Raw genomic sequence first — 25,776 nt, 5'->3', positions numbered from 1 at the left:
TCCCTTTTTTGATATTTCGCTACGCACAGCGAGCTCGCAGCACGTACAGCCTTCGGCCACCTGCACCGCTCGTGTTTTAATTCAAGATGCGCTCTACGTTGTCGAATTTATCGTCCTTTCTCATGCGTCGCATGACGTTATCCTGGGCTGGGACTTCCTTTCCGCGCATCATTCAGTTGTCGACTGCGCTCGTGCACAACTCGCCTTGTCTCCGTTTTGTACCACAACCGTCGATGGCCATCGCCCGTCTGCTAAAGTGGTTGTCGCTGCTGACGTCGTCATCCCTGCTTTCTCTGTCGGCTTAGTGTCCGTCACCTGTGACGCTGTCCCCAATTTCACAGCACTTTTTGCACCGTCTGAGGAATGTGCGCGTCGCCGGAACCTTGTCGTAACGTTTGCAGTCGTCACACTTGATAATGATTCCGCGGCCGTTTACGCGTGCAATCCATTTCCCTGCCCTTCAACTCTATTACATGGCGAATCTGTTGGGCGTCTCGACACTTTTGATGCCATCTTTCCGTTTGATGCGCCTTGCGATACGACCCCACTGCCTATCGGTGCCGTCACTACTGCCGCCGCTCCCGCCACACACGCCTCACCCGCCTCACCCGACCACGATGTCTTGTTGCGCAGCGTCGATAACGCACTCCCGCAAACTCAGCGCGATCAGCTCGTTCAACTGCTTGACCGTTTTAGGGCCTCTTTCGACCTCGGCCAACTTTGTTCGGGGCGCACGTCAGCGGTTGTTCACCGTATTGACACCGGTCGCCATGCTCCACTGCGTCAGCGTCCCTACCGAGTGTCCCAAGCCAAACGCCGCGTCATGTGAACAAGTCAATTACATGCTGAAACGTGGCGTGATCCAGCAATCACACCCTTGGGCTTCTCCAGTCGTACTGGCGCGGAAAAAGGACGGCTCAATCAGATTTTGCGTGGATTACCGTCGACTAATCAAGATCACACGTAAGGATGTTTATCCTCTACCACGAACAGACGATGCCCTGGATTGTCTACAAGGTGCCGAATTTTTCCTTTATTTATTTATTTATTTATTTATTTATTTATTTATTTATTTATTTATTTATTTATTTAGGACAATCCTAGAAACAAGTGCCTTGGGGGGCACGGCTAAAAGCGAAAAATTGCCTGACCGGGCCACGACTGCAGCTGTAAGGCAGCTGTAAGGCAGAAACAACAAAACTTGAGCTAACAACGCGTAGTATTTGCGTATTTTTACAGTAATTTGGTAAACATTGCACATAATGAACATTTCGAACCCTCGCATATTTTCAAATGTGTTAAGACATGTTACAGCGAAATCATATTGGTTAACACAATAATGCATAGACACGAGTAAACTGTGCGTATATTATCAGATTTTTCTCTCTCATTTATTTTTATATGCGCTAGAATAGAATTTTGTAAGTATTTTACATACGTGTGCGCGCTTATTTGCATTTGAAGTATGTATATCCTTGCAACATTGCTGCCCCTATCGCCGATGGTTATGTTGTGTAGGAGGCCAAGGCCTCGTCAAACTTCACTGCTTTTTTCCCGATTTATTTGTATGATGCATATTGAATGATACAGAAATAAAGCACTTCTATTATTATTTTTCATTTTATTATTACTATTAAGGCGGCACCTGGTACGCACGCTTGTATTCTGTACTCCCAGCCTTTTTCCGGCAAACATCACTTTCATCGCTGTATTTCATGCGAAAACCGCGCACACGTGAAGTGCATTGCATGGCCCGACGTGGACCTCGAGCTACTGAAGTATGGTGAGAAAGCTTTCACATGTAACCTGTGCCAGAACGCCAACATTCCAGCGGTCAGGCTTAGCGTAACACGACCGCTGCGTCCCCATCGGTGACCCCTCCACAAGACATTCTCTCGTCGGGACAGATCTTGAGGCGGTCAGTGACATGGCTGCCCTCCGTGGCCTTCTCCTTCAGGTGCGCGAGGAAATATCCTACCTCAGCAATAAAGTGGCGTGGCTGCGGTGTGACAATGAGCGTCTGCGCGTGGAAAACGCGCTGACACTCACACAGCAGGCTGAGGACTATAGGTGCGCTATGGATCCAGGTGCGTTCCCGGCGGGATGAGCTTGGCACGCCGTCTTCGCCCATTTCTGCTTCGGTCGAACTGGTCCACCCGTCCAATAAAACGTATGCTGCGACCATCTGGACTGCTTCGCCGAGGGATTCCGCTGTTGACCATCTCTCCAAGGCAACACGGAGTGAACGTCGGCCTGCCTGTCTTGGAGCGAGGGAATATCGGGGGTTAAATGTGCCTCGCGAGCGAAAGCCATTTTTGTTTCCAAGATCTCTGATTGAAACCTCGTCTGCTGATCTGACTGCACGCCCCTCAAACGTCGGAGCACCGCCCATTGTCTGCAAACTGCCTATAGACTAGGCATATTCGTATGCCGCGTTACACATCTGCGTTGATGAAGTCGTCGATGATGAAGCCCTTAAGCGCCTGAACCCGTCTACGTGGCCAATGGGATGTCTGTGCAAGCAGTTCCGTAGGCTGCTACACGGCGGCATGCTTCATGCTTCCGAGAAAACCCCCAGAGATTAAAGCGGAGTGTAGTTTGGACATCTACCAAAACACTAGTGGACTTCGCACCAAAGCACGTGAATTTTTCTCCAATGTCATTTCGTCTTCTTTTCCTATTTTTTTTTATTTCCTAAACTTGGCTCTGAAATGAAACTTCGGCTTCAGAATTTTGTATTCACCACAATGCAACGTCTTCCACAGGGATCGGGACTTCAGGGGATTTAAACAAAAAAGGGGTGGTGTACTAGTGATTGCTGTTGAGATGCGTTAGGTGCAACGACATAGAAAGTCTAGAAGAGTCGGTTTGGCTTGAAGTCAGCCTAGCGCGCCGTGAAAGACGGGTACTTTCTATGTACCACCCGATTACTCGCCTGTCTTCTTTGATGAGGTCATCTCTACTATTCAAAGTGTCTTATCCTCCTATAGCAAGCAGAGAGAAATGCTTTTTAGTGATTTTAGTACACCTGGAATTGATTGGAACACGCTTGCATGTTCTCATTACAATCATTGCACACAGTGCCAATGCCACCTGCTTCTAGACTTTCTGTCCTTCTGTTCACTTCAGCAACATAACTTGATCGCCAATTTCTGTGGGAACGTCTGAGACCTCTGCCTCTCGAATGCTCAGGTTATAGATATCCCCCGTTCTGATATTTCCCTGGTACGATGCGATAAGTTTTACGCATCACTTCAGATAACTACCTCTCTGTGAGCCCTGAGCCAGAGCTCTTCCATTGGCATTAATGAATCCTCTCACTTTACTCTCGAGCGGGGGGATTGTGTTGGTTCGTATGATTACTTGTCCACCACGCACTGGTCGCACTGGTCACAGACGAACGCAATGACGATGACCGAGTAGATCAGTTTACAAAGCTTGTTTTGAGCAGTATGCGCAAATACATTCCCTAGTACAGACCTAAACGCTATAAACATCCGCACTGGTTCTCCTCTGAATTTATAACTGCCCTAAAGTATAAAGATCGCGCGCACCGTAAATCCAGAGGTTTTGTGCCTAATGAATGGAGCGAAGAATTTCGCTTTTTTTTTTCACGCTCTCCAAACGCCTCTATAGGCGGGATCACGACTCGTATATTGCTGTTCTTGGAAAAGAGCGCCTCCGACCGGCCGGGGGAATTTTGGAAGTATATCCGCAAGCGCTCTAATAAAGGTTCAGAGTGTTTTCGCTGGCTCGACTCCAGAGGCGTAAACGTTCAAGCAGTCGCGGATTGTTTAGCTGCTCATTTATCATCCTCATTTAAAGCTTTAGGTTTCAAAGCTGGTGTCAGCAGCACACAACGGTTCCTACATCTAGTGCTGCGTAGTTTGCTGAGAAGCTCATCAGCGAAATGCCCTAAGCGCTTGAAGCCTTCCCTATCCTGCGGCCCTGATGGCATCCCCTCCGCAATTTTAAAAGCTTGCGGCAGTATATTTGCCCTAGTATTGACATCTATATTTAATAACTTTTTGAATACTTCTAAATTCTCTCATATATAGAAAACTGCTCGTGTCTGTCCTGTATTTAAGCCTCACTGTGAAACCGATGTGTCGAATTATAGCCCGATTTCTCTTCTCCGTGCCACTGTCAAAGATTTTTGACCGTGCTCTTCACAACATATGCGTTGGTTGTGGCATCGCATGTAATTCTGGTTACTATGCACTTGTAAATTATGTCTAAAATGTCTCGAATTGCTGCTATATATAATAATTGAACATTAATTGATAATATGTCACATTTGTTTTATTGCAGCTCAATCTTTGCTGTGTTGATTTAGTTTGCATTTATGCTGAAGTTGTGCATGTTAAGAAGTTGCGCTACCCCTGTTTTATTCATGATTGGGTCCCCCTTGTGTAACGCCTATCGAGCTTTTAGAGTACTGGAATAAATAAATACTGGCTTTTACTGTGAACTCAATGATTCCGAATAAGCATGGAATTCTCACCGGCAGCTGCACTATCACAAATCTCGCAAGCTTCTTCACACATATCTCCGCGCCGGTACTTCAAAGGGGGCAAGTTGACACAATGCATTGTGTCCTCAGCAAAGCTTTTGTTGTAGCCACTCATTGCTTCTAATCAAGCTAACGCACCTTCGGTGTTTACCCGTCAACAATAAATCTCTTGCGCAGTTATCTTATTGATAGATCATGTTATGTTAACCTCAGAGGCCAAACATCTTCTTTTTACGTGGTAACTAGCGGCGTCTCTCGAGGATCAGTATTAAGACCACTCATTTTAATGCGTTTTTCCCGTTATTAGCAATTATTCATTCCTTCTATATGCCAATGACATCAAGATTTTTAAGGCAATTCATATTCTTGATGACTGTCGCAACCTGCAGTCTGACTTGTTTTCTTTTTCTAAATGGTAAACAGATCCTAACCTCACCTTAAATGTTGCTAAGACCAAAGTAATGACTTTCACACGGAAAATAGCAAGCATGTCTTTTTCTTGTTCAGTAGTTTCTGTACCATTGTGGTAAGGTCTGTGAGATCAGTGATCTCGGTGTACTTTTTGATACAACCTTGCACTTTTCAGCTCACACTAAATGAGTTGCAATGCGGGGTACGCTCTCTTTAGGCTCTGGTTGCCGACTATCGAGGGAATTCAGTTCTCCTACACCGTTCCGCAAGTTGTACACAGCAATCTGTCTCCTCAACTTGAATACTCATCGGTCATCTGGAATGGCATTTCTAGATCCAACAGTGGCATCATATATTGGGTCTAGAAAAAGTTTCTAAGCATATATCATCATCGCTTTGCTTACGCGGACACTGGACCTTGCTATAGAACTGTTGGATTATTGTCATTGCCCTTACTTCGCTGTCGACGTAATCGCGCTGACCTTCTGCTTCTTTTCAAACTCCTTCACGGTATCCTCACCTGCCTTAAACTCCTCAGCTTTATCATGTTTCGTATTCCGCGCAAGATCCGCAGAGAACATAGAACTTTGCATGTTCCTGCCTGTTATCACTACCACTCAACCTGTCGACAGAATAAAGAGTCTTTATAACGCTTACTTTCATGATCTTGATATTTTTCATAACTCGTTGTCATTGTTCTTTTCCGAGCTTTGTGCAGTTGTGTTACAGTTTCACAATTGTTCAACTGCCCTTCTCCTCCTTTTTTTGTATTCACCTTGCGTCTTATTGTATGTACAGTGTTCTTTTCAAATTGTTATTTTTATTGTTTTTTACTGATATTCCCTGCAGACATTTTTGTTTTTGCTTTTTGTATGCGTGTGCCAGCATTTAGACCATATGGTTGCTCCTGGGCATGGCTAATAAACAATTTATTTATTGGTGATCAATTGATTGATTGATTGATTGATTGATTGATTATATATGGGGCAACATATGTAAGTTCTGCAAAATTTTCAAAAATCACCTGTGGCAGATAGCTTAATTCTAGTCCTTGAGCTGCATTATTGGTGGGAATTATTGTTGGACATTCCTGGTGGTCATTACTTGCACGAGAAATCAAAACAATAAATCTATTAATTGACGAAAGTGTGTTATTTAGCTTGCTAATTAATTACTTTATGGGACATATTACAGTTTGCGAATTGTAGCCGGTTAGTTTGCCAGAGACATCCACCAATGACGAATTTTGAGGATGACATGGGTTTCGAGATATGCACGACCAAACTAATGGAGAAAATGCAATGTTGTTTAACTTAATTTTCCAATGAAATGGCATTTTATGCATTGAAGCACAAGCGTAACTAGAACGTCTATGTATTGCATTGTACATTTGTCACAATATCTCGAAACTGGTGTCCTTCTGAATATAATTCTAAGTTTATACGCGTTGCAAACTCAGCGGCTACAATTCAAAAATTGCAATAGTTACCGTAAAATAATTAATTACAAAGTTCATTAGCATATTTTTGTTAATTGGTTGAACATGTGTTTCGATTTCTCGTGCGAGTAATGTCCGCCTCTTTGAATTAACCAGCTCAAGAACAAGAAATATGCAATCTGCACCGTGCCCTTTTAAAAATTCTGTAAAACCTAAAAGTGGTAACCCTCTATCGTGATGCTAAAACCACAAAACTTTCCAAATCCCAAGCTTTGCTTCAACGTTTAGTTTCTGTGAAGCAATTGGTTTTCATATTACTATTTTCTACTTTTCAAATGTGGTGAGGAATTTTGGTGCGGTCGTCGTTTTCTTCGCTTTTTGTCACTTCTCGAGGTGAAGAAGAAATAGATAATGCTAAGTGCCTGGTAATTCTCTATTTTCCTAATACTAATGTCTTGTTTTTTTCATATAGCTTCCAAAGCAATGTATCCATACTCATTCAAAAAAGTACCAAAAACATCAATTAGCTAACTTATTGCACTTATAACGGGCACAGTCAATAACATTTCTAACGCTCACAACTTTCTCTACTTCACTCTTAATGTTTCCCAGTTTCTGTTAACGTAAGGTGTATGCAAATGAAGAAAACATTAATTGATAAACAAACTTGTTCATTCCTGCACTGCCTGGAAACATGCGCCGGGAGATACTTGCGTTATGGTCTATCATAAATGCATATATGTTGGAGCGTTTGGAATGCTCTTCATACTGGCACCAACGTTTGTAAACTGGTTCTATAGTTTCTTAACTGTTTCTACAGTTTGTAAACTGGTTCCAAAGTTTCTAAACACTCATTGTCACAAAACTAACTACCTAGCGGCTCGAAAATTTCAACATTGACGGGGCAGTCTCCTGGGGACTACCCATAGTGGATCTGAAATGTCGTTAGGTAATACAGAAACATTTTTCTAGAAATCACGGTAAACATTGGTGGCTCTCAAGAGCTCGAGGTGTAGGTGGAGCGTAGGGTCATAGTAGGCGGCATTTCTGCGAAGGGAACTTGGCGTCATGACGTCATGGCGTCATATGAAAAAGCCTCTGCATTACGTGAGAAATGGCGTGGTACATCATCTGATAACCGGGCGGAAAGTGATGGGCCCATTTTGTATATGCTTACCAATTATAGCGTAAATGTGAAATTATTTTATGTTGCATTGCGTGTGCATTAAACGCTTGTCTTGCATTTTATATTTTTGGTAACGGGCGTGTTAGTGTAAGAAAGACAAATGCGTAAATAGAGTTTGCATGCAAAACTATGTCAGTGTCAGTTGTGATCGGTTGTGATTGTTCGAGATACTATTTACTTGTTTACGTCATTGCATAAGCTAAAAGAGTATGACTCCTTTTACGCATTTTTTCAGGATATTATACTGTCCGCAAATTATCTGCAAAAGAAATCAGTGATCGTAATTTTCGTCACAGTAGCTGCGGTGTCTGGGAATTTTCTATTCTCGGAGGTACAAGATCTGGTCATGAAGAGGCCAAAACACACACGGGTATGTAATGGCGCTGTTCCATGTTGAAATACACTGTGCAGGTGCGTTGTTTTGTTGGCTTCCTTTAATCAGATATTGTGGGTGCACGAAAGACACTGAAGCTTGCAGAATGTTTATGTATAAGACTTTCAGTTCTCCTCGCAGAAGACCAGGTAGATACCAGCATGCACAGAAGCAGCATTGGACCAGATTGCCAGGTGGTTTATTTTATAGTTAATGTAATTTAAAAGATAGTGTGGCGTATAACACAAATCTACTCAATGATTTGAATTAGTCGAACAGGCGGACCATATTTGGACAAAAAAGCGAAATGCCTAATGAAGAAATTAACAATTTCTTTTATTTACTTTAAGGAACTCATTGCTAATATACAAACGAAGTGAATGAGTTCTCAAGGACCCGCCGTGGTGACGCAATAACTTTGGTGCTGCAGTGCTAAACTCAAGATCGCAGGATCAAATTCCGGTCACTGCGGCTGCATTTGACGAGGACGAAATGCAAAGACGCGCTTGGTCCGTGCATTGGGGGCACGTTAAAAATATCCGGGTGGTCAAAATTTATCCGGAGTCCCCCACTACGGCGTGCGTCAAAATAAAATCGCTGTTAGGGCACGTAAAACCTCAGAAATAAATTGTATTAATTAGTTCTCAAGGCACATGCAGAACGAATTTTCAAACTAACAGCAACTTTAACATAAGCGCAGGTCAAACTTGCAGTAAATAAGTACTGTTGGCCCAACGTTTTACAAACTTTAAATGAAATGAGGTGCAAAAATAACTGCAACGCTAGTGTACATCGACAAAGATTTTGGGAGTGAATATTACAAAACTGGCGCCATCATCAGACTTTGTTCCGGATAGATATTTCTTGCGAACTCACAGGCTAAATCCTACAAACTGCAAGAAGTGCGTAAAGCAGGTAGTTTAAAAGTAAATGGTGCATTTCTGATTTCTTGGGCAATTATCCGCCTATTGGAGCAACACAACTCAAGCGATATAATTACGCTGCATGACACAGGTAATACTTTTCTGAACATGTGTTAACTCTGGAATAGAATACCCTATAAACCGTTGATATATTGCGATCAACGACAAAGGTTTGTCACATGTTGGATTGGATGGCGTCTTATTTGCACCTTAAAATATTACAATGATTAAGAACTTTTTTAACCAACATTCTTTAAGCAACGTTTTTCAAGACACAAGAAATTGCCCTCTCATGAAGAGAGAAGAAGGAAAGAATTTACTTATGCTCGCGAAGAATGTAAAGAAAAAATGAAACTGTGCCCCAAGCTCCTGTCTGATTCTCTACCCCGCGCTAGTGGAAGGAGGACGGAAAGATAATTGGTAGACAGTCTATGAGCCCACAATAGGTAAAGAACATCTATTGACAGTATCAAGTGCCTGCTTGATTATTTCGGTCATGGTACCTGGTATGCTTGTTCTAAAACCAACTTCTCGTCTAAGCGTATAAAACTGCACAAACAGCACACGTAAACACCTTCTCACTGCAGCGGCACTAATTGCCTGTTCTCACTTCGAATAGAAGTCTGTAAGTTAAAAGCGTGCACACTCTATATATATGAGCACAGTCGCCTAATGTGTAAGTTGATCTGCTTTCGGAGATGCAACCATATTCTCAGCAATCAAAAGTGTGGTTACTGTTTTGCTTTAGGCCTACTTATCCACTGTTCTAGCTAAATCAGTCCTCTACTAAGAGGAATCTATGAACACCTGAATGATTGGGCTTATCTGGCCAGCCTAAGATCACCAACCTGTGCAAACAACTATCTGAATGCTGCTGAGTCGCACACAGTAAAATACACAGCGGCTACACTTCCTGCTTGAATTGCGTTGTGCAAAAGTCGACGTAATGAAAATGTGCCGTAAATAACCCACGTTTATTTTGTATATGCGGTAACTTTTTGTATCAAAGGTTTATGTAATTCTTCAGGGCATGCTTCAACATCGCACTTTACTTTCAATTGTCTAACGTTTCAAAGTTTTGGACAATTTTGAGAAATGGGTATGCAGTAGAGGCACGATATAAATGAGCATGCAATAGACTAACCCATTGTTCTGCATTGTGTGAAATGTAGTTATGTGTGATCAAGTGTTACGTTTATCTTTGTCATTACTGCCTTAAATTGTACTCTTTTTTTCATTTGGTATGTGATTAAGATATGCGAACGCACTAAGAATATCTTTAAAGTTGGTTGCAAAACATATGAACAGTGCAATGTATGGAAAATTATACCCTGTAATTGGGATATACCGTGCTCCTTTCTGACAATTGCTTTAGCGCGACGCAAACCAGCAACACAAGTACAAAGAGACAGGGGACAAGTTAGCGACAGCTTACTCACACGACGAATATCTCAATTGTATGGTTACAACATGGTTGTAACCGCACATTCAGGATCTGCGTTGCATTGTAAAAAAAACAAATCTGCAAAATTTCGTGATGATCAAGTGCGCCTAGCAGCATTATTGTCGTGACCTGCATTTACAGAAATCAGTAGACCAGGCAACGGTATCAGTACTTGGGCACCAAGTCTCCACAGTCTTGATCAGGTGAGTACGACCTTACATGCAATTTCACAATTTCTTATCACTAAACGTCTTTAATATGTTTCTGTATTATTGTTAAGAAGTTTTCTAAGAGCAGTTGACGATTGACAGCTAGTTTCAGTGCATAAAGCAAAAACTATGGCAGAACTCATCTCACGATGTCTGTCACTGGTAATGCGATCAGCAATCGAGAGATGTAGTATAAACTTTAATTCTCTGCGTTGCTTTGGGTGGTGGATGGGTCCCTCAGTCCAGGGTTTCAGTGGTATCTGCGGTTCGCTTTTCTTCATCGAGAAGAGCTCTCTGGCTCTCTGGCTCTCTAGATCTTCGCTAGCAAGCCAAAACTCGCACTGTTTGTTAATCGGCACTTGTATTGTAAGGCGTGATTTGGAATTAGGAGGCCGTAGTTTACACGTTCAAGTTACGTGGGCAAGAGTTGGGCGCTCCCCGCACTAAGGACATGTATCTTCATAGAGTGCAGGGTGCATCTTACTGAGTATTTGGAGGTGTGGATATGTGTTTGTCGTTATACGGTGCCAGTCCCTGTCCTATTCTCCCGTAAGGTCGGTATGTGGGCGGCTGTATTTTTGTCTGTCTTTTCTTTGATTTTCGAGGATATCACGCGGGTGAATTGGGGTTCCTCAAAAGGACCGACTGGTGCTCAGGATGCTTATTTCTCGAGCAATTCGGTCTGTCCTCTGTCGCCCCGGCGTGGGCTGGCACGCGGAGCGTCACTAATTCGTCCTTGATTATAAGCGGCCTGTTAACTGTGCGCATGTCGCTGTTTAAGATATTGTACGACCCATAATATCAATTGCGCGTCGCTCTTTCGCTGTGAAACGGGGAGCCATCACGAAATAAAATTCTGCGAGAACGTTTCATATTTATACTGTTATTCTAGGCAGAATGAGCGTGATCTTGTCATTTCATTGGTCGATGACATTATCTGGGATGGGTGTTGCCATACTTTTTTTTCATACCAAGTGCCATGAGGAATCGCACGCATTATCACTCACATGAGTGGTTCCGTTGCCGCCAGGTATATAGTATAATAAGACGGCGCCCTCGGGTAATGCGCACAGCCGACAAAGCAGATACGCTTACCAACATTTCTGATTTAAAGAAACGTGCGCAGATCTGCTTGTCTATTAGGCCGCACGTGCTCCTGGGCTCGCGATATCTGCCCCAGCAACCACCACGAGGTGTCTCCCCATCGAGCGAAGCGGGTTGCTCACGCGCTCTACATAGCAGTGGACGGCACTGTACGTAATTAGGCATGCAAAGGGAAAGACCTATCGATATTTCTCGGGAGCATTTTCTTTGTAGGGCCTTGGATCGGTATTAAAGCAATTCGTACCTAATAAAAAGGTTTTGCTTTTTTATGCTCTTCAAACAACAGGATTTTCAAGGATATGTCAGAGAAAGGAACAGCAGCAATGAAGGAGTTTCCGAGGCTGCGAAGAGGGTTGGCTTGCGAACTGTTTGTGAAGGCACTTGGATCGAAACTGAGTTTGAGGTAAGATGCTACTCTGTACCCGAAAAGAAATATAGCAGCCGCGCGTTGTGGGGTATTCAGTGAGGTATTCATTTACGGCGTGTTAATTTTTTCAGTGGCTTATGTAGAAGAGCATTAAGCAGTCATACGAAATCAGTTCAGTTCTGAAGTTTGTCCTCAAGACTACATTCCTTTTAACTATTTTACATTATTTTATGTGATATTTGATCGTAATCTCTACCTTCTCCGTAAATACAAACTAAAATTTACTAATCAAGCATAATCTTCCCATTTTGAATCTGTGCGATTTACCTTTCCAAATTAATTTGAATCTTTCCAAATTTAACAGTTGCACTTTGCGGACAATCTTGATGTAAGTACAATTGATTTTTCCTCAATTTTGTCCAATAATAAAAGGAACCTAACGTCAGTGTGCGGAGTGCTTGAGCCTTTATTCGTTTTTGTACCTCAGAAAGGATTCTTTATTAATTATTGCCCTTCGCGCCATGCAACGGGAAGTTTATGGGACACCATATTTTATCGAATATGGCCGAAATAGGGATATGAGCACTTGTATTCCTCAATTCCTACTGGAACCTCTCCTTTGTATAGAGAAATAGTTCCATAATCTTCCCGTCACAACTGCCCACTTCTGAAGAAATTAGACCGTTTTCGTTCTGAGACATCGCTTGTTTCTTGCTTGTACGAAGGAAAATTGTATTTGCATTAAACGGATGGGTTTGCTACCCTAAAATTAATACTGATGGTCTGGAGATTACACAGCGGAATGCCGCAAGATGCTATTGTTTCAAACATTGCACACCTGAATTTGCAAACAACCTAATGGTAAAATATTACTTCTCCGACCTTGTACACAGAAAAGAAAATATATAGCACTAAATTTTTGCTTTTCTTGCTTTGTAGCAATAAACTGGCCCTGTTTCGCAGCCTTACATAAAACCAATGGCAGCGTGTCGATCAGGACAGCGTTCTGCTGAATCTTTAGAATCCTATGTTACCAAGGGAGGTTGAGGGGAGGGGGATATTCTGTAAGTGTTCACCTCGTGGACTATTCATTGCAGCCGCCATTGATTGGCTGGAGCTGTACCAGCGAGAAGGAGACTAGCTGGGGGCGTCCGCTTTTTCTCACTCGTACCCTAGACCAGCCAATCAGCACTTCAGCTGCAGCCAAAATGGATACCCCCCCCCCCCCCTTCCAGAAGCAATGCGTCCAAATATCAGTTGTTTCCACGGATACTAACAGGTTCGAAGTACAAACCGGGCTGTTCCAAGCTAATGTCAACAAGCATTAAAAACCAACGCAGATCTTGGGTCTTGTGCGATGCTTTTCCCCAACAAAAACAGAAAGCCAGAGAATCTTAAGAAACCCGTCAGAACGAGTCCATGCGACAGCAATAGCATGGGTCTCAATTCAGACCGGCGATTTTTTTTTCAGTAAAACGTAGGCTATTGGTGCATCTGCAGCGATTTAAAGAACGGCGAGTGAACAGCGTGGTATTGTCAGTGCGGTGTAAACACACAAATCCTTTTGTGGCTTGTTTCACATACCGTACGTTGCATATTTCATGCCCCTGTGTTATGGTTTTGGAAGTGCTTACAGAAAAACCCGTATATAGTACGGACCCGCATATAACACAAAGCGTGATTCTCGGATGGCGAAATGCAAAAACAAAAAAAGAAGGCTTCATCTGCGTGTAATACGAATGAGGCAAACTCAGTGAAAACATTTGTTTACATCGGACTTCGCGCTTCAGCCATCGTCGTCCTCGGGTGCTAGTCAACGCACAGTTCCTTGTCCGAGAACTCTTCTGGTAGATAGTCACCTTCTGTGCTTTCCAGTGCTTGCAAAATGCCTCGCTTCTTAAACGCTTGCTATGTCAGCACGTTATGACGGCTAAACCTACGCCATCTTCAGATGGCGCCTCCTGTCCGCTAGAAGACGATAGCGACGATGGTAGCCATGCAGAAATAGCTAAACCATAACTTTGAGCACAACTTGTGACTAACATTTTGGTTTAGGTCAGCAGATACTACGAGCTTGAGATTTGGAATGTAATATTCGAAAAAAATCCTTGTATCATAAGTGGGTTTCCTTATGCTTAATACGATGATAGAGGTTGTTTGGAATCCACGGTTTCTGTAGTTTATGATGCTTATCTACTGTTACAAGAGGAAATGCAGTATTGTAACTCTGCTGTGATTTTGAAATAAACATTTCATAAGATCGAGATAGATCATGCTCGGAATACACTTTTGTCCAGTTTGTGCTTACGACTACTGACTGAAAGAAGCGTACGCTGTGCTGATTTATGTGTCGCGTAGTGAAATTTACGTCACTTGAATGATCATATGCTGGAAAAACTGCAAATACGTATGAGTGATCACTAATACCTGAATCTAGGACTACAGAGCAAGTTTCAGCATATGGTATATTTCTAAAGCATAAATCAATAAGCCTATCACACTGCACGGTAACTCTATAGCTTGTTCAATCAGATTATTGCAGCTGCTGATAAGCATAATATCAAGTAGCTGGAACTTTGCTTGATTATCGGAAAACAAGTTGACATAAATATAGACGGCAATAATGACTAGCAATTTTTTAGCATTCGCGTAACGTAGCAGCGTTTCAAGGTAGTCTTCCCGCCAAAACAGGAGATACATGCAACGTGTAGCCGGCGTCTAAAAGACGTGAAACTTGGTAGTCAAAACTTCTGTGGACCAAGTGCGCGCAGGATTTCAAAAGGGCGTTATTGAAGCACAATTACATGATGCCTCTCTTGACCACCTTAAAATGAGCTGTAGAATGCGCAAGGATAGCTTTCTTGCCTCTCAGCTTGCAATACCAACACACCGGTTTACTAGAAAAAAAGGTGGCAGGGTGATGTGAAGCTATACACCTTTTCAACTATTTATTTCTGTTTCTGTTTCCGCGGACCAGAAGCCGCTGGCAGTCATGAAGTAAACAGGGACGCGAATGGCATTTAGGCTAAGATGCATATTATTCGGTGTCGATTTGGGAAAACAAAATAATTGCAATCACTTCTAATGTGATAGACTCGCACCAACACAAGTTCAATATTAGGCAGCATTAATTTCCGGCCGTTTCGGCTTGACGCTCATGACAGCAACAGCATGCCAGGTTTTATTGGGACCACTGTCTTTGTTTCAGATGTTAACTGGGTTTCTTGTCATCTTTCACAGAAAAATGGCCACTGGAAAACGGCATGCATTTTACATCGCCCTCCTCAAGGTGCTGTGGGTGGATGCTCTTCGAGTAGTATTGGCAATCATGGGCTACTATGCCTGCGTATTCGCAAGGATCCCAGCTTTGGAGTGAGTAACTGTATCATGTCAGGCCGCAATAATTGCTCCAAAATAAGAGACACACCCCCGTATTCAGAAATCCATCTTAACTTGAAACCCATGCTCGACTTGATTTAAATGACGCCTGTCCTGAACGTGACTAAGGGAATACACTGAGCCTCGCGGGAACGTTCACGCCAGGCGTTAGGGCAAATTAAGCATGGACTTCAAGTTAACAAGCATTGCTGAGCACGGATGTTACTGTAAACTCATCACACTGCAATCACATAACGGCGCCTAAAGGAGATAGTCAGCCTCAGTATCTTGCGTGACACTTCATGTAAGTAAGTTGCACCTAACGCTTTAAAATATTGTTCTGGTTACTTAACTCCCACAATTTATATCTATCACCCTTTGAAAAAGTGTTTGCAACTAAAATCGGACAAGTGACGCCTCTAAGTGCAATGATCACGTTCGGGCTTACTCACTGCTCGTACCGAATTTTGTAACCTCCGTCATCCCTGGAGAGCGGGAAAAAGAACTTCAAAGCCCAGGCTTAACAGAACCACAAAAGAAAGCCCGAAGTACAACGCACGGCGTAAATTACCAACATGGATTTTTTATTAACTTTATGCAAGAAGACATTGGTGCCTGTTAGACGTATTCTCACAAATAAATTTTTGGAATCCTCCAAACAACTACGTGGCATTCGCGAAAGAAGTTCAATGGCGTCAAAGCGCTGATAGCGCTTCGCGCCAGGAAGATGGAGAAAGAATTGGCGATGGCGAATCGGCACCAGGCGGCCTTCGTAAAGTGCGAGGAGCGCGCTAGTGAAAAGCGCCGCCAACGGCGAGGTTCACCCTTATATTGATTTTGCGCTGTGGTTTCCGAGGCTTGACGAACAGGACAACGTCTTTTCGTGCGTTTTCTTTGAGAAAGAACTCCGCTTATGCGAGGTACGTTTTCTTCACGGCATGTAGGTAGTATATAAATAGTACAACGAGTACATGTGGCAATGCAAGTGCATCTCGAAAACAAAGGTCAGCATGGCAATTTAAGATGTGGAACTCCAACAGTTTACGTTATCTTGCTGTGCACCTCAACAGTGTTCCGTGTTTAATGCACGTGAATTTGCGAAGCTCAACAAAAGCCACCAACAAGGGCAGAAGTGAGCCTTTCTTTTACTATTTTTTGTTGGTCTGCTTTGCCGATCGCACATGTGCCGGTGCGTTACCATTCTCTGTCCGTTTTATTAACAGCGGAGCTCTTTGAGCTGGCCGTAATGTGTGTTGCCTGCCACTGCGTTCGCCTAGCAACCACCTCACGGAGCATCGCTTGCTATGATTGGGAGAGAGAAAGATAAAATGAGAGCGAGGGAGGGAGAGAGAGTGCGCGCATCGCGCGCTATGCTCGGGAGAAAGAAAAAAATGAGAGCGAAAGAAAGAGAGAGAAACAAATTGTAGCAGCACCAACGAGGCAACGCGCAGAGGTGCTGCCGACGCCATCCGCGCTTCTCCGTTTCCCCGCATTAGCGCCGAACCCTCGCGGTGTCCGTGATAGGACGCGTATACATGCAAGCGCTTGCATGTAGGCTCCCTAGTCCGTGACTGCAGCAGGCGCCTCTGGCGGCGGCTCGGCCAAGCTCCCAGCAGCTGCGTGCTACTTCGCATACGCCGTGACGTCATCCCGGCGTGTCGTCTGTTGCGCGCCGCCCGTACACTTTGCATAGCTTTCGCCCCACTTCCCCTACGGTGTGCTAGGACTGCAAGTGCTTCGCGAGACGTTTCCCGATGACACGGACCATGAGGAAATGCTTATACACTTCGTATAACATAGTGTCACTTGGCATTACTTCGTATAACTTAGCATCACTTCGTATAGCCAGGACCAGCTAGGAACCGATCAGCTCCGCTTTGTCTTTAGCCTTGCGTCACTAGTGCAAGCTACCCCGATTTTTTTTATTATATTTTGCGACAACATACGCGACAATCACAGAAACAGAACGACCACATGCAACTCCGCTGTTTGGACAAATTTTCCTTCGTTGAACCGGCTACATTTTTTGCGATGTTTTACATATATTAATGTTTTGGCGCCTAACTCAAACTTCACTCTCAATTTATTTAACACGGCTTGGTTCGACGAGAACCGTTGTCAGTGGCCTGTTCCCGTGTAAGGCCGTCGTTGACGGCGATTGCAAACACGCCGCTGCGTTGGCGTTCGTCGTCGACGCAGAAATCATCGAGTTGTGTACCAGCCGCATCCAGGGCTCGCAAGGGTGAGTAAAGGAGACATGTCACAAACGAAAAAGACTCAGCCGCTGAGAGGACAGCTAAAGAATAACAAGGTAGGTAAGACATTACCCAAAAGAACAAAAGCAGCTTTCTGGCGCAACCCTCCAGCCAGTTTTAAAAGGAATGCTCATATCGTCCATCCATCCATCGACACTTTAATTGAGTGCTGATATATACACCGAACGTAGAAATATCAGTTTAGGATATAAAGAAAAATACCCAAGCACAAGATGTCAGAGGGTCCCAATCACCGCACGCGGCCAGTGCACAGGATCACTTGCAAAACAATGAACGCAAATTAAGCCGAAAACTATTAATGCAGGTTTGCCATCTTTAAGAATTGTAGAATTGCCTTCTTCAAGCTCTGCTGCGAAACAAGATGCCACAAGAAATGAAGCGTCCAAGCGAAGCACAAAGAACGGTGCGAGGTGTTATGATATGCTAAAATATTAACTACGCATGGCCAATCTCACTAGCTTGCTTTCCAAGTGATGTCGGGACATATTAATCGCTTTTGTGTAACATTATTGCATAGCTGGTCCTATGCTCTAAACCCTGGAAATTTGTCCTTCTACTATAGTACTAGAATCTTGAAAGTGCTTGCTTAATGTAAATTCACCGACGATTACGATACTCTCCAATGCGAAATTGGCGGCAGCTGTTTAGATGTTTTGAATTAGCGATATATTGGGGAAAAAATTTGATTCTGAACGAAAGGGTTCTCCCGGCGGTGACACTGAGCCTCTGCTCGGGCAGCTCGTTTAGCAGCAGAGGTAGACGAATCATTTTCACCGGTTGGGTCGCTCTTCTTCTGCGTCGCTCATTTGTCAGAAAGACAGCGTGAACACGGGAATGCGTGACTCGCGCAGAGCGCATTCTTTAGCGGCGGCGGCACAGGTGAAGCAGCCCATGCGCAGCGGGTGCGTGACCCACGCCAGCACTTTTGTTTCCGCTCTCGCCGCATGCCTGGTCGCCGCCGGCATTCCACTCCCTCCTCACCCTTTCGCCGTACTCTCCTCTCCCACTTTCCTCCTCATGCTTCGGATGCACCCTCCTCCCCCTCTTTCTTCCTCGTGTTCTCTTCGCTCTCGCAGTCTTACATTCCCCTCTGCGTTCCGCGTTCTCTCTTTCATCCTTCACTGCGCTCGTTCACTCGGTTACACCGAGGGACAACGCCTGCGGACGCCCAGGCACGCCGACGCTCAACGCAGCAACGGGCGCCTAAGAGCTGCGCTCTAAAACAACTTTTTTCTCGAGAAAACCTCACCTAGCGCCTCAATGTCTTTATGGTCTTTTTATATAAAAATAGCACCCTGTTGGCAAAATGATATGTGAGAGCAAAGAAAACGAAGTGATATTTTCTTTATGCTGCACATTTTATTCGGTCTGTTATTCGGCACCACATTTTTAAACAGTATCACTACTTCTCACATATGGTGGTATAGCTCTGCGAATTCATTTCTCGTAATTATTCCACAATTGTCAAACAATGCAAACACTGTTTTATTTTCATTCACATTTTTCCAGACTACTGATAGATAGTTGCACCAGCGTCGGCATGGTCAGCGCGATACTTCTCTTTATGGCAACCACTACCTGTGAAATGCTGATGACGTGCTACCAGATGGATATCTTGAACGTGTTGGGCTGCCGTGCACGCACTATTCTCATAGGCTTCATATTCAAGAAGGTCAGTAGTGTTTCGCTAACCTGATAATAGTTAGCCTAAAAATATCTCAATAAAAGAAAAATCTGAGGACATCTAAGCACATGTTATGAGTTCTGAATGCGAAAGCATTTGATTTCCAATTGAACACCGCTTTTCCATTAGAAAAAGCCCTAATTGAGAAACAAGGAATGAAATGGATTTCATACTCTCTGCCGATCCAAACATAGAGCAGGATGTAGAAGTGTTAGGTAAGGTAAAATGCAGTGACCCTAGGTTAGTGAGGTCTAGCCTTTCTGTCAATTTGAAGAGAGAAAGAGTGAAATTAGTCAAGAGGAAAACAGGCCAACCTAGAGGCAGGAAGGGTAAAAGCAGACCAATTCAGGCCGGTGCTCGCAAACAAATATGCAGCTTTAGAACAGGAAGATAAAGACAACATAGAGGTAATGAATGAAACCGTAACTACGTTGATCTCAGAAGCAGCAATTGAAGTGGGATGTAAGGCACCAAGGCAACCAGTAGGTAAGCTCTCCCAAGAAACAAAGGACCTAATAAACAAACGACAAAACATGAAAATGTCCAACTCAAGAGATCAGATATAATTCGCTGAACTGTCAAAACTGATCAACAAAAAGAAAGTAAGAGATATTTGAAATTATAACGGGGCGAAGATTGAGGAAGCCGTAAAATATGGACGCAGCATAAGATCAGTAAGAAGAAACCTTGGCATAGGACAAGGCAAGATGTAGAGAGAGAGAGAGAGAGAGAGAAATTTATTTACAGAAAGTCAGAGAGGTCGGCCTGAGCTGTAACTTGCTCTGGCCTGCTACTCTACACTGGGGAGAAGGGACGGGGAGGAAAAGGGCTGATGGATGATAATGATAAGAGGAGGAGGTGTGTATGTACAATTTTACAACGTTGTGGCATCTCTAAAGCCGTGCGTCTAGCCCAGTGGCTTGTAGAAAGACTAAAGCGGCACTGGTTATCATGGCTGCGCTGTTTGCATTGGGCCAAGGACCTAAAAGAAACTCGTCTGATAGGGGCCTCTTATGGACTTCTGCAATTGAGGAGACCAGTTTCTGTCGTTCTTGCGCGTACGCGGGACAAACGCAAAATATATGGTCAAGTGTTTCTGGTACCTGGCAGTATTCACAATTGGGGCTAATGCCACTGCAACCAATCATATGTCTGTAACAATTCGTGAATGCGACACCAAGGCGTATCCGGTGCATGATGCTTGATTGGCTTCTTTTGAGCTTGTGAGGAATGCGGTATGTCATTTCTGGGCCCCATTTATGCACTCGCTTGTGTTGATGATCTGGTTGGGTCCAGTGCTGCAACGCACAATTGCGTATTACGCAACGAAGTAGGGCATTTGTGTCTGTCCGCGAGAATGGAATGCGTACTTCAGTCGCATTATTTAAAGCGGCTTTCGCTTCAGCGTCTGCCTGCTCGTTCCCTATCACACCCCAGTGCGAAGGTATCCATTGAAAGGTGATAATATGGCGATTTCTATTTGCAAGGTCGAGAAGCTCTGCGATTTCTATAGCAATTGAATAATACGGGCCCCGCCTGAGAACAAAGTCAATGGTTTGAAGAGCTGGTTTGGAATCGCAGAATATCGTCCATGCGCGAGGAGGCTCCTTGGAGAGAAATCGAAGTGCCTCCCGGATAGCAGCAAGTTCTGCGGCAGTTGATGTTGTCCTATGGTCTAGTTTAAACTGCCGTGCGACGATCATATGTGGAATGACGAAGGCTGCAGTGGATGCATATGGTGTGACAGAGGCATCCGTAAACACGTGTATGGTATCACCGTACTTTGCATAAAGGTGACACAGAGTAAGCTGCTTAAGGCCAATGGATGCAATGGACGTCTTTTTTGTAATGCCGGGAATCTGCAGAGCAACAAACGGTTTAGGCAGAACCCATGGGGGTGTTATCAGAATACAGTCGGGAGAAAATCTTGACGGTACAATATTCTGATGACGCAATAGAATCCTTGAAAAGCTGCAACCTGGCTGTATGGCAGGGAGCGATGACAAAGGATGGTGTTTGTGTCGGGTCAACACGCGGAGGTGCAGTCGAAGAGGCTCGCAGATCAAGTATACAGCAATCGGGCAAGCACGAGCTTCCGCTATAGTTCCATTGGTTGACGTGCATCGTGGGAGGCCCAAACATGTGCGCAATGCTTGAGCTTGAATGCTCTCCAGTGTGCGCACACAACTAAGTCCCATGCTTGAGAGCGCTGGCATGCTGTACCGTATATATCCTATGAATAGCGCTTGGTACAGTTGAAGTAGCGATGACTCCGAAGGGCCCCATCTTGTTCCTGCAACGACGCGAAGGACGTGAACGAAACTCCTCAGCTTTGTCTTCATTGTAGCGACGTGTCTTGACCAAGATAATCCCCGGTCTATGACTACGCCAAGGAATTTGTGGTGTGTTACTGCAGGTATCGCTGTTCCATTAACAATTATGGGATACCTGGTCATTCGTTTTCGCGTGAATGCAATCACGGAACATTTTGCTGTTGAGAGCTGAAGGCCTTGACGCCGCAAATATTTAGCTGTGATTGTCACTGCACGTTGGAGTCTAGCACGCATTTGGGGACGGGTAGCTCCAGATGCCCATATGCATATGTCGTCCGCATATGCGCTAATCTTTACCGTGTTAGGAAGTTCAGATGCAAGGCCAATCAGTGTAATATTGAAGAGAGTTGGACTGAGAACTCCCCCTTGTGGAACACCTCGGTGGATATCGTGCTGGCCGGTGTCGCCATCACTTGTCGACATGTACACGGTGCGGCCACTGAGATAGCTAACTATCCATGCATATAACCGGCCACCGACGGCTAAATCTTCCAGTGCATCAAGGATTGCATAATGGAGAACATTGTCGTATGCACCCTTAAGATCCAGGAAAACAGCTCCAACTAACCAGCGGCGACTTCTTTCCTGTTCAACAGTGGAGACCAAGTCGATAACATCGTCGATCGAAGAACGGCCTCTTCTGAATCCATTCATAAAATCAGGAAAGCAATTATTGCTCTCTAGGAACCACTCCATCCTTGACAAAACCATTCTTTCCATTACTTTGCCGACGCAACTGGCTAAGGCGATCGGTCTATAGGAGGAAAGCTCGTTAGGGCACTTCCCCGGTTTAAGTAATGCTACAATGCGACTGCACTTCCAACTATCTGGAACATTTCCAGACTCCCATGTGGCATTATAAAAAGATAGAAGGATACGTCGTGCTTCTGTGCCAAGATGGTGGAGTGCAGCGTATGTGATTCCGTCAGGTCCTGGTGCCGATGAGCGTCGGGAAGCAGAAATTGCAGCGTCAAGTTCTTGCATCGTAAAAGGTTCTTCGAGTCGCTCATCAAGTGATGGGGGCGCGATGGTGACAAGCGATGAGCTCACTGCATTTGACGTGTCCACAATAAGTTTACAGTAGTCCTCTGCTACCTCCAATTCGGTCCAGCGTTGATGTAGAGCCACGGCACGGAATGGGTGTTTTTGTTGTGAAGATGTCTGAAGACTTCGTATGACCCGCCAGATCTTGGATAGAGGTTGTCTCGGGTCTAGGGATCGACAGAATGCCCTCCAACGCTGTCTGTCAAGCTTGTCGAGATGACGAAGAACATGTCGTTGAGTTCGGCGACAGTTCGAAAGATCTAATGGTGATTTTGTTCTTCTGTATCGCCGTTCCGCGCGGCGACGGATTGCACGAAGGGCCTCATATTGTGTGTCGACCGATGATCTGTGTCTCGGTACGCTAACCTCTCTGGTTTTGTCCCGCAAGGTAGACGCAATGATGCCCTCTATTGCAGATGGAGATGTCAGACTCTGACAGCCGGCATTGACAGACGTCTTAAATAAAGTTCAGTCTGTTTGACGGATGCAACGTGAGGCTGAGTGGCGAAACCAGCTAAATTGAACTTAAGTTGGGAGGTGGTCACTACCGTGAGTCTCTACATCCGTCGACCAGCTTGCTGAGAACAGAAGGCTCCTTGACACAAACGTTAGGTCGAGACAACTGCTGTAGGTTGTCCCACGAATAAATGTAGGAGATCCGTCATTGAGCACATATAATCCTTGACTGCACATAAAGTCGGCCAAAGTTTTGCCACGAGTATTCGTCATAGTGCTACCCCACAGGGGATGGTGTGCGTTGAAATCACCAATCACAATATGCGGACCTTGCGATGCTTGCAGCACAGACATCAGGTGCGAACAATCAATCCTCGCTCTTGGGTGGATGTATCCTCCAATCACTGAGAACGTGCGCCATCTGTGCTTTATGGTAAGGCATACGTAATCGTTAGTAGTATGTGATGGGACGTCATGTCTGAAGTATACCAGATCATGACGTACACAAACTAATACTTTGCTTGAGGTTTGGTCGTTACGAGACCATATCTGGACATATCCAGAAATACGGAAAGAAGAATCCATATTAGGTTCACAGATAACAATAACTGGAAATTGGTACTTAAATACCCGCTGTCGGAAATCCGACAAACGACCACGTAAACCTCGAGCATTCCATTGCATAACAAGTGATTGTCGCATCCGTTCTTCAAAAATCATCGCCGTACTTGTAGGCAAGATGTATGCACTGAAAGGTAAGCATGGTAATATCATCAGCAATTTCGATCACATAGTAAAAGCAGCGGAAGAATTCTATACTGACCTGTACAGTGCCCCAAAACAGCCAAGCTACTTTCATTCGAAATAGTGATGAACCGGATAGCAGAGGCTCCTTCTATAACTATCGATGAAGTTAGAAGGCCCTTGAAAGACATGACCAAGGGGAAAGCTGCTGGAGAAAATGTAATAACAGTAGATTTAATCAAAGATGGTGGAGATATCATGCTTGAAAAGCTTGCGGCCCTTTATACGCAATTCCTCACAACTTCAAGTGTACCAGAGAGCAGGAAAAACGCCAACATTATACTAATCCATAAGAAAGGAGACGTTAAAGAATTGAAGAATTATAGACCCATTAGCTTGCTTTCAGTATTGTCTAAAATATTCACCAAGATAATTTCCAATAGAATCGGGGCAACCCTTGACTTCAGCCAACCAAGAGAACAGGCTGGCTTCAGGAAGGGCTCCTTCTGCATATTCATCTTCAACCCAATTCTTACACTTTCTCGCTTAAGGTCCTCAATCATTTGCTGTAATTCGTCTCCATTGTTGCTGAATAGGACAATGTCATCTGCAAACCGAAGGTTGTTGAGATATTCGCCATTGATCCTCACTCCTAAGCCTCCCCAGTCCAAGAGCTTGAATACTTCTTCTAAGCATGCAGTGAATATCATTGGAGAGAATGTGTCTCCTTGCCTGACCATTTCTTGATAGATAATTTTCTACTTTTCTTGTGGAGAACCAAGGTAGCTGTGGAATCCTTGTAGATGTTTGCTAAGATATTCACGTATGCCTCCTGTACTCCTTGATTACGCAATGCCTCTATGACTACTGGTATCTCTACTGAATCAAATGGCTTTTCATAATCTATGAAAGGCATATAGAGAGGACTTATAGAAGGAGCCTCTGTATCCAGTTAATCACTGTTTCGAATGAAAGTAGCTTGGCTGTTTTGGGCAGTGTACAGGTCAGTATAGAATTCTTCCGCTGCTTTTACTATGTCATCGAAATTGCTGATGATATTACCATGCTTATCTTTCAGTGCATACATCTTGCCTTGTCCTATGCCAAGGTTTCTTCTTACTGATTTTATGCTGCGTCCACATTTTACGGCTTCCTCAATCTTCGCCACGTTATAATTTCAAATATTCCTTACTTTCTTTCTACGATGGATCATATCCATGTCATCAATCAGGTAATCGAGAAATCTGCGAAGTACAATCAACCTCTCTATATGCCTTTCATAGATTATGAAAAGCTATTTGATTCAGTAAAGATACCAGCAGTCCTAGAGGCATTGCGTAATCAAGGAGTACAGGAGGCATACGTGAATATCTTAGCAAACGTCTACAAGGATTCCACAGCTACCTTGGTTCTCCACAAAAAAAAGTAGAAAGTTACCTATCAAGAAATGGTCAGGCAAGGATACACATTCTCTCCAATGATATTCACTGCATGCTTAGAACAAGTATTCAAGCTCTTGAACTGGGAAGGCTTAGGCGTGAGGATCAACGGCGAATATCTCAGCAACCTTCGGTTTGCAGATGACATTGTCCTATTCAGCAACAATGGAGATGAATTACAGCAAATTATTGAGGACCCTAATCGAGAAAGTGTAAGAATTGGGTTGAAGATGAATATGCAGAAGACAATGTTAATGTTCAATCGCCTGGCAAGGGAACAAGAATTCAGGATCGCCAGTCAGCCTCTAGAGTCTAAAATTGGGTTGGAGTGCATACGGCAGGCATTGCGAAATCCTGACTGGGAGCTTACCACTGTCGTTGAAAAGAAAAGTGTACAATCATTGCATTCTACCGGTGCTAACATATGGGGCAGAAACTTGGAGGTTAACAAAGA

At 44.1% G+C, this 25,776-nt stretch overlaps 1 protein-coding gene across 1 annotated transcript in view; it reads left to right on the top strand.

Annotated features, from left to right (window-relative positions):
- LOC119431781 (ATP-binding cassette sub-family C member 2-like) overlaps window positions 1-25,776 on the top strand; it is a 72,810-nt gene that overhangs the window by 22,332 nt on the left and 24,702 nt on the right. The window contains exons 5-9 of the mRNA XM_049658041.1: window positions 7,784-7,918; window positions 10,430-10,491; window positions 11,888-12,004; window positions 15,209-15,340; window positions 19,132-19,294. Of these exons, the coding sequence (XP_049513998.1) occupies window positions 7,784-7,918; window positions 10,430-10,491; window positions 11,888-12,004; window positions 15,209-15,340; window positions 19,132-19,294 (609 nt within the window). The remainder of the gene's footprint in view (window positions 1-7,783; window positions 7,919-10,429; window positions 10,492-11,887; window positions 12,005-15,208; window positions 15,341-19,131; window positions 19,295-25,776) is intronic.

This window comes from Dermacentor silvarum, chromosome 10, assembly GCF_013339745.2.
Source record: "Dermacentor silvarum isolate Dsil-2018 chromosome 10, BIME_Dsil_1.4, whole genome shotgun sequence".
NCBI lineage: Eukaryota > Metazoa > Arthropoda > Arachnida > Ixodida > Ixodidae > Dermacentor > Dermacentor silvarum.
Note: the sequence above shows the minus strand (reverse complement) of the source record. Positions and strands in the feature narration are given on the sequence as shown.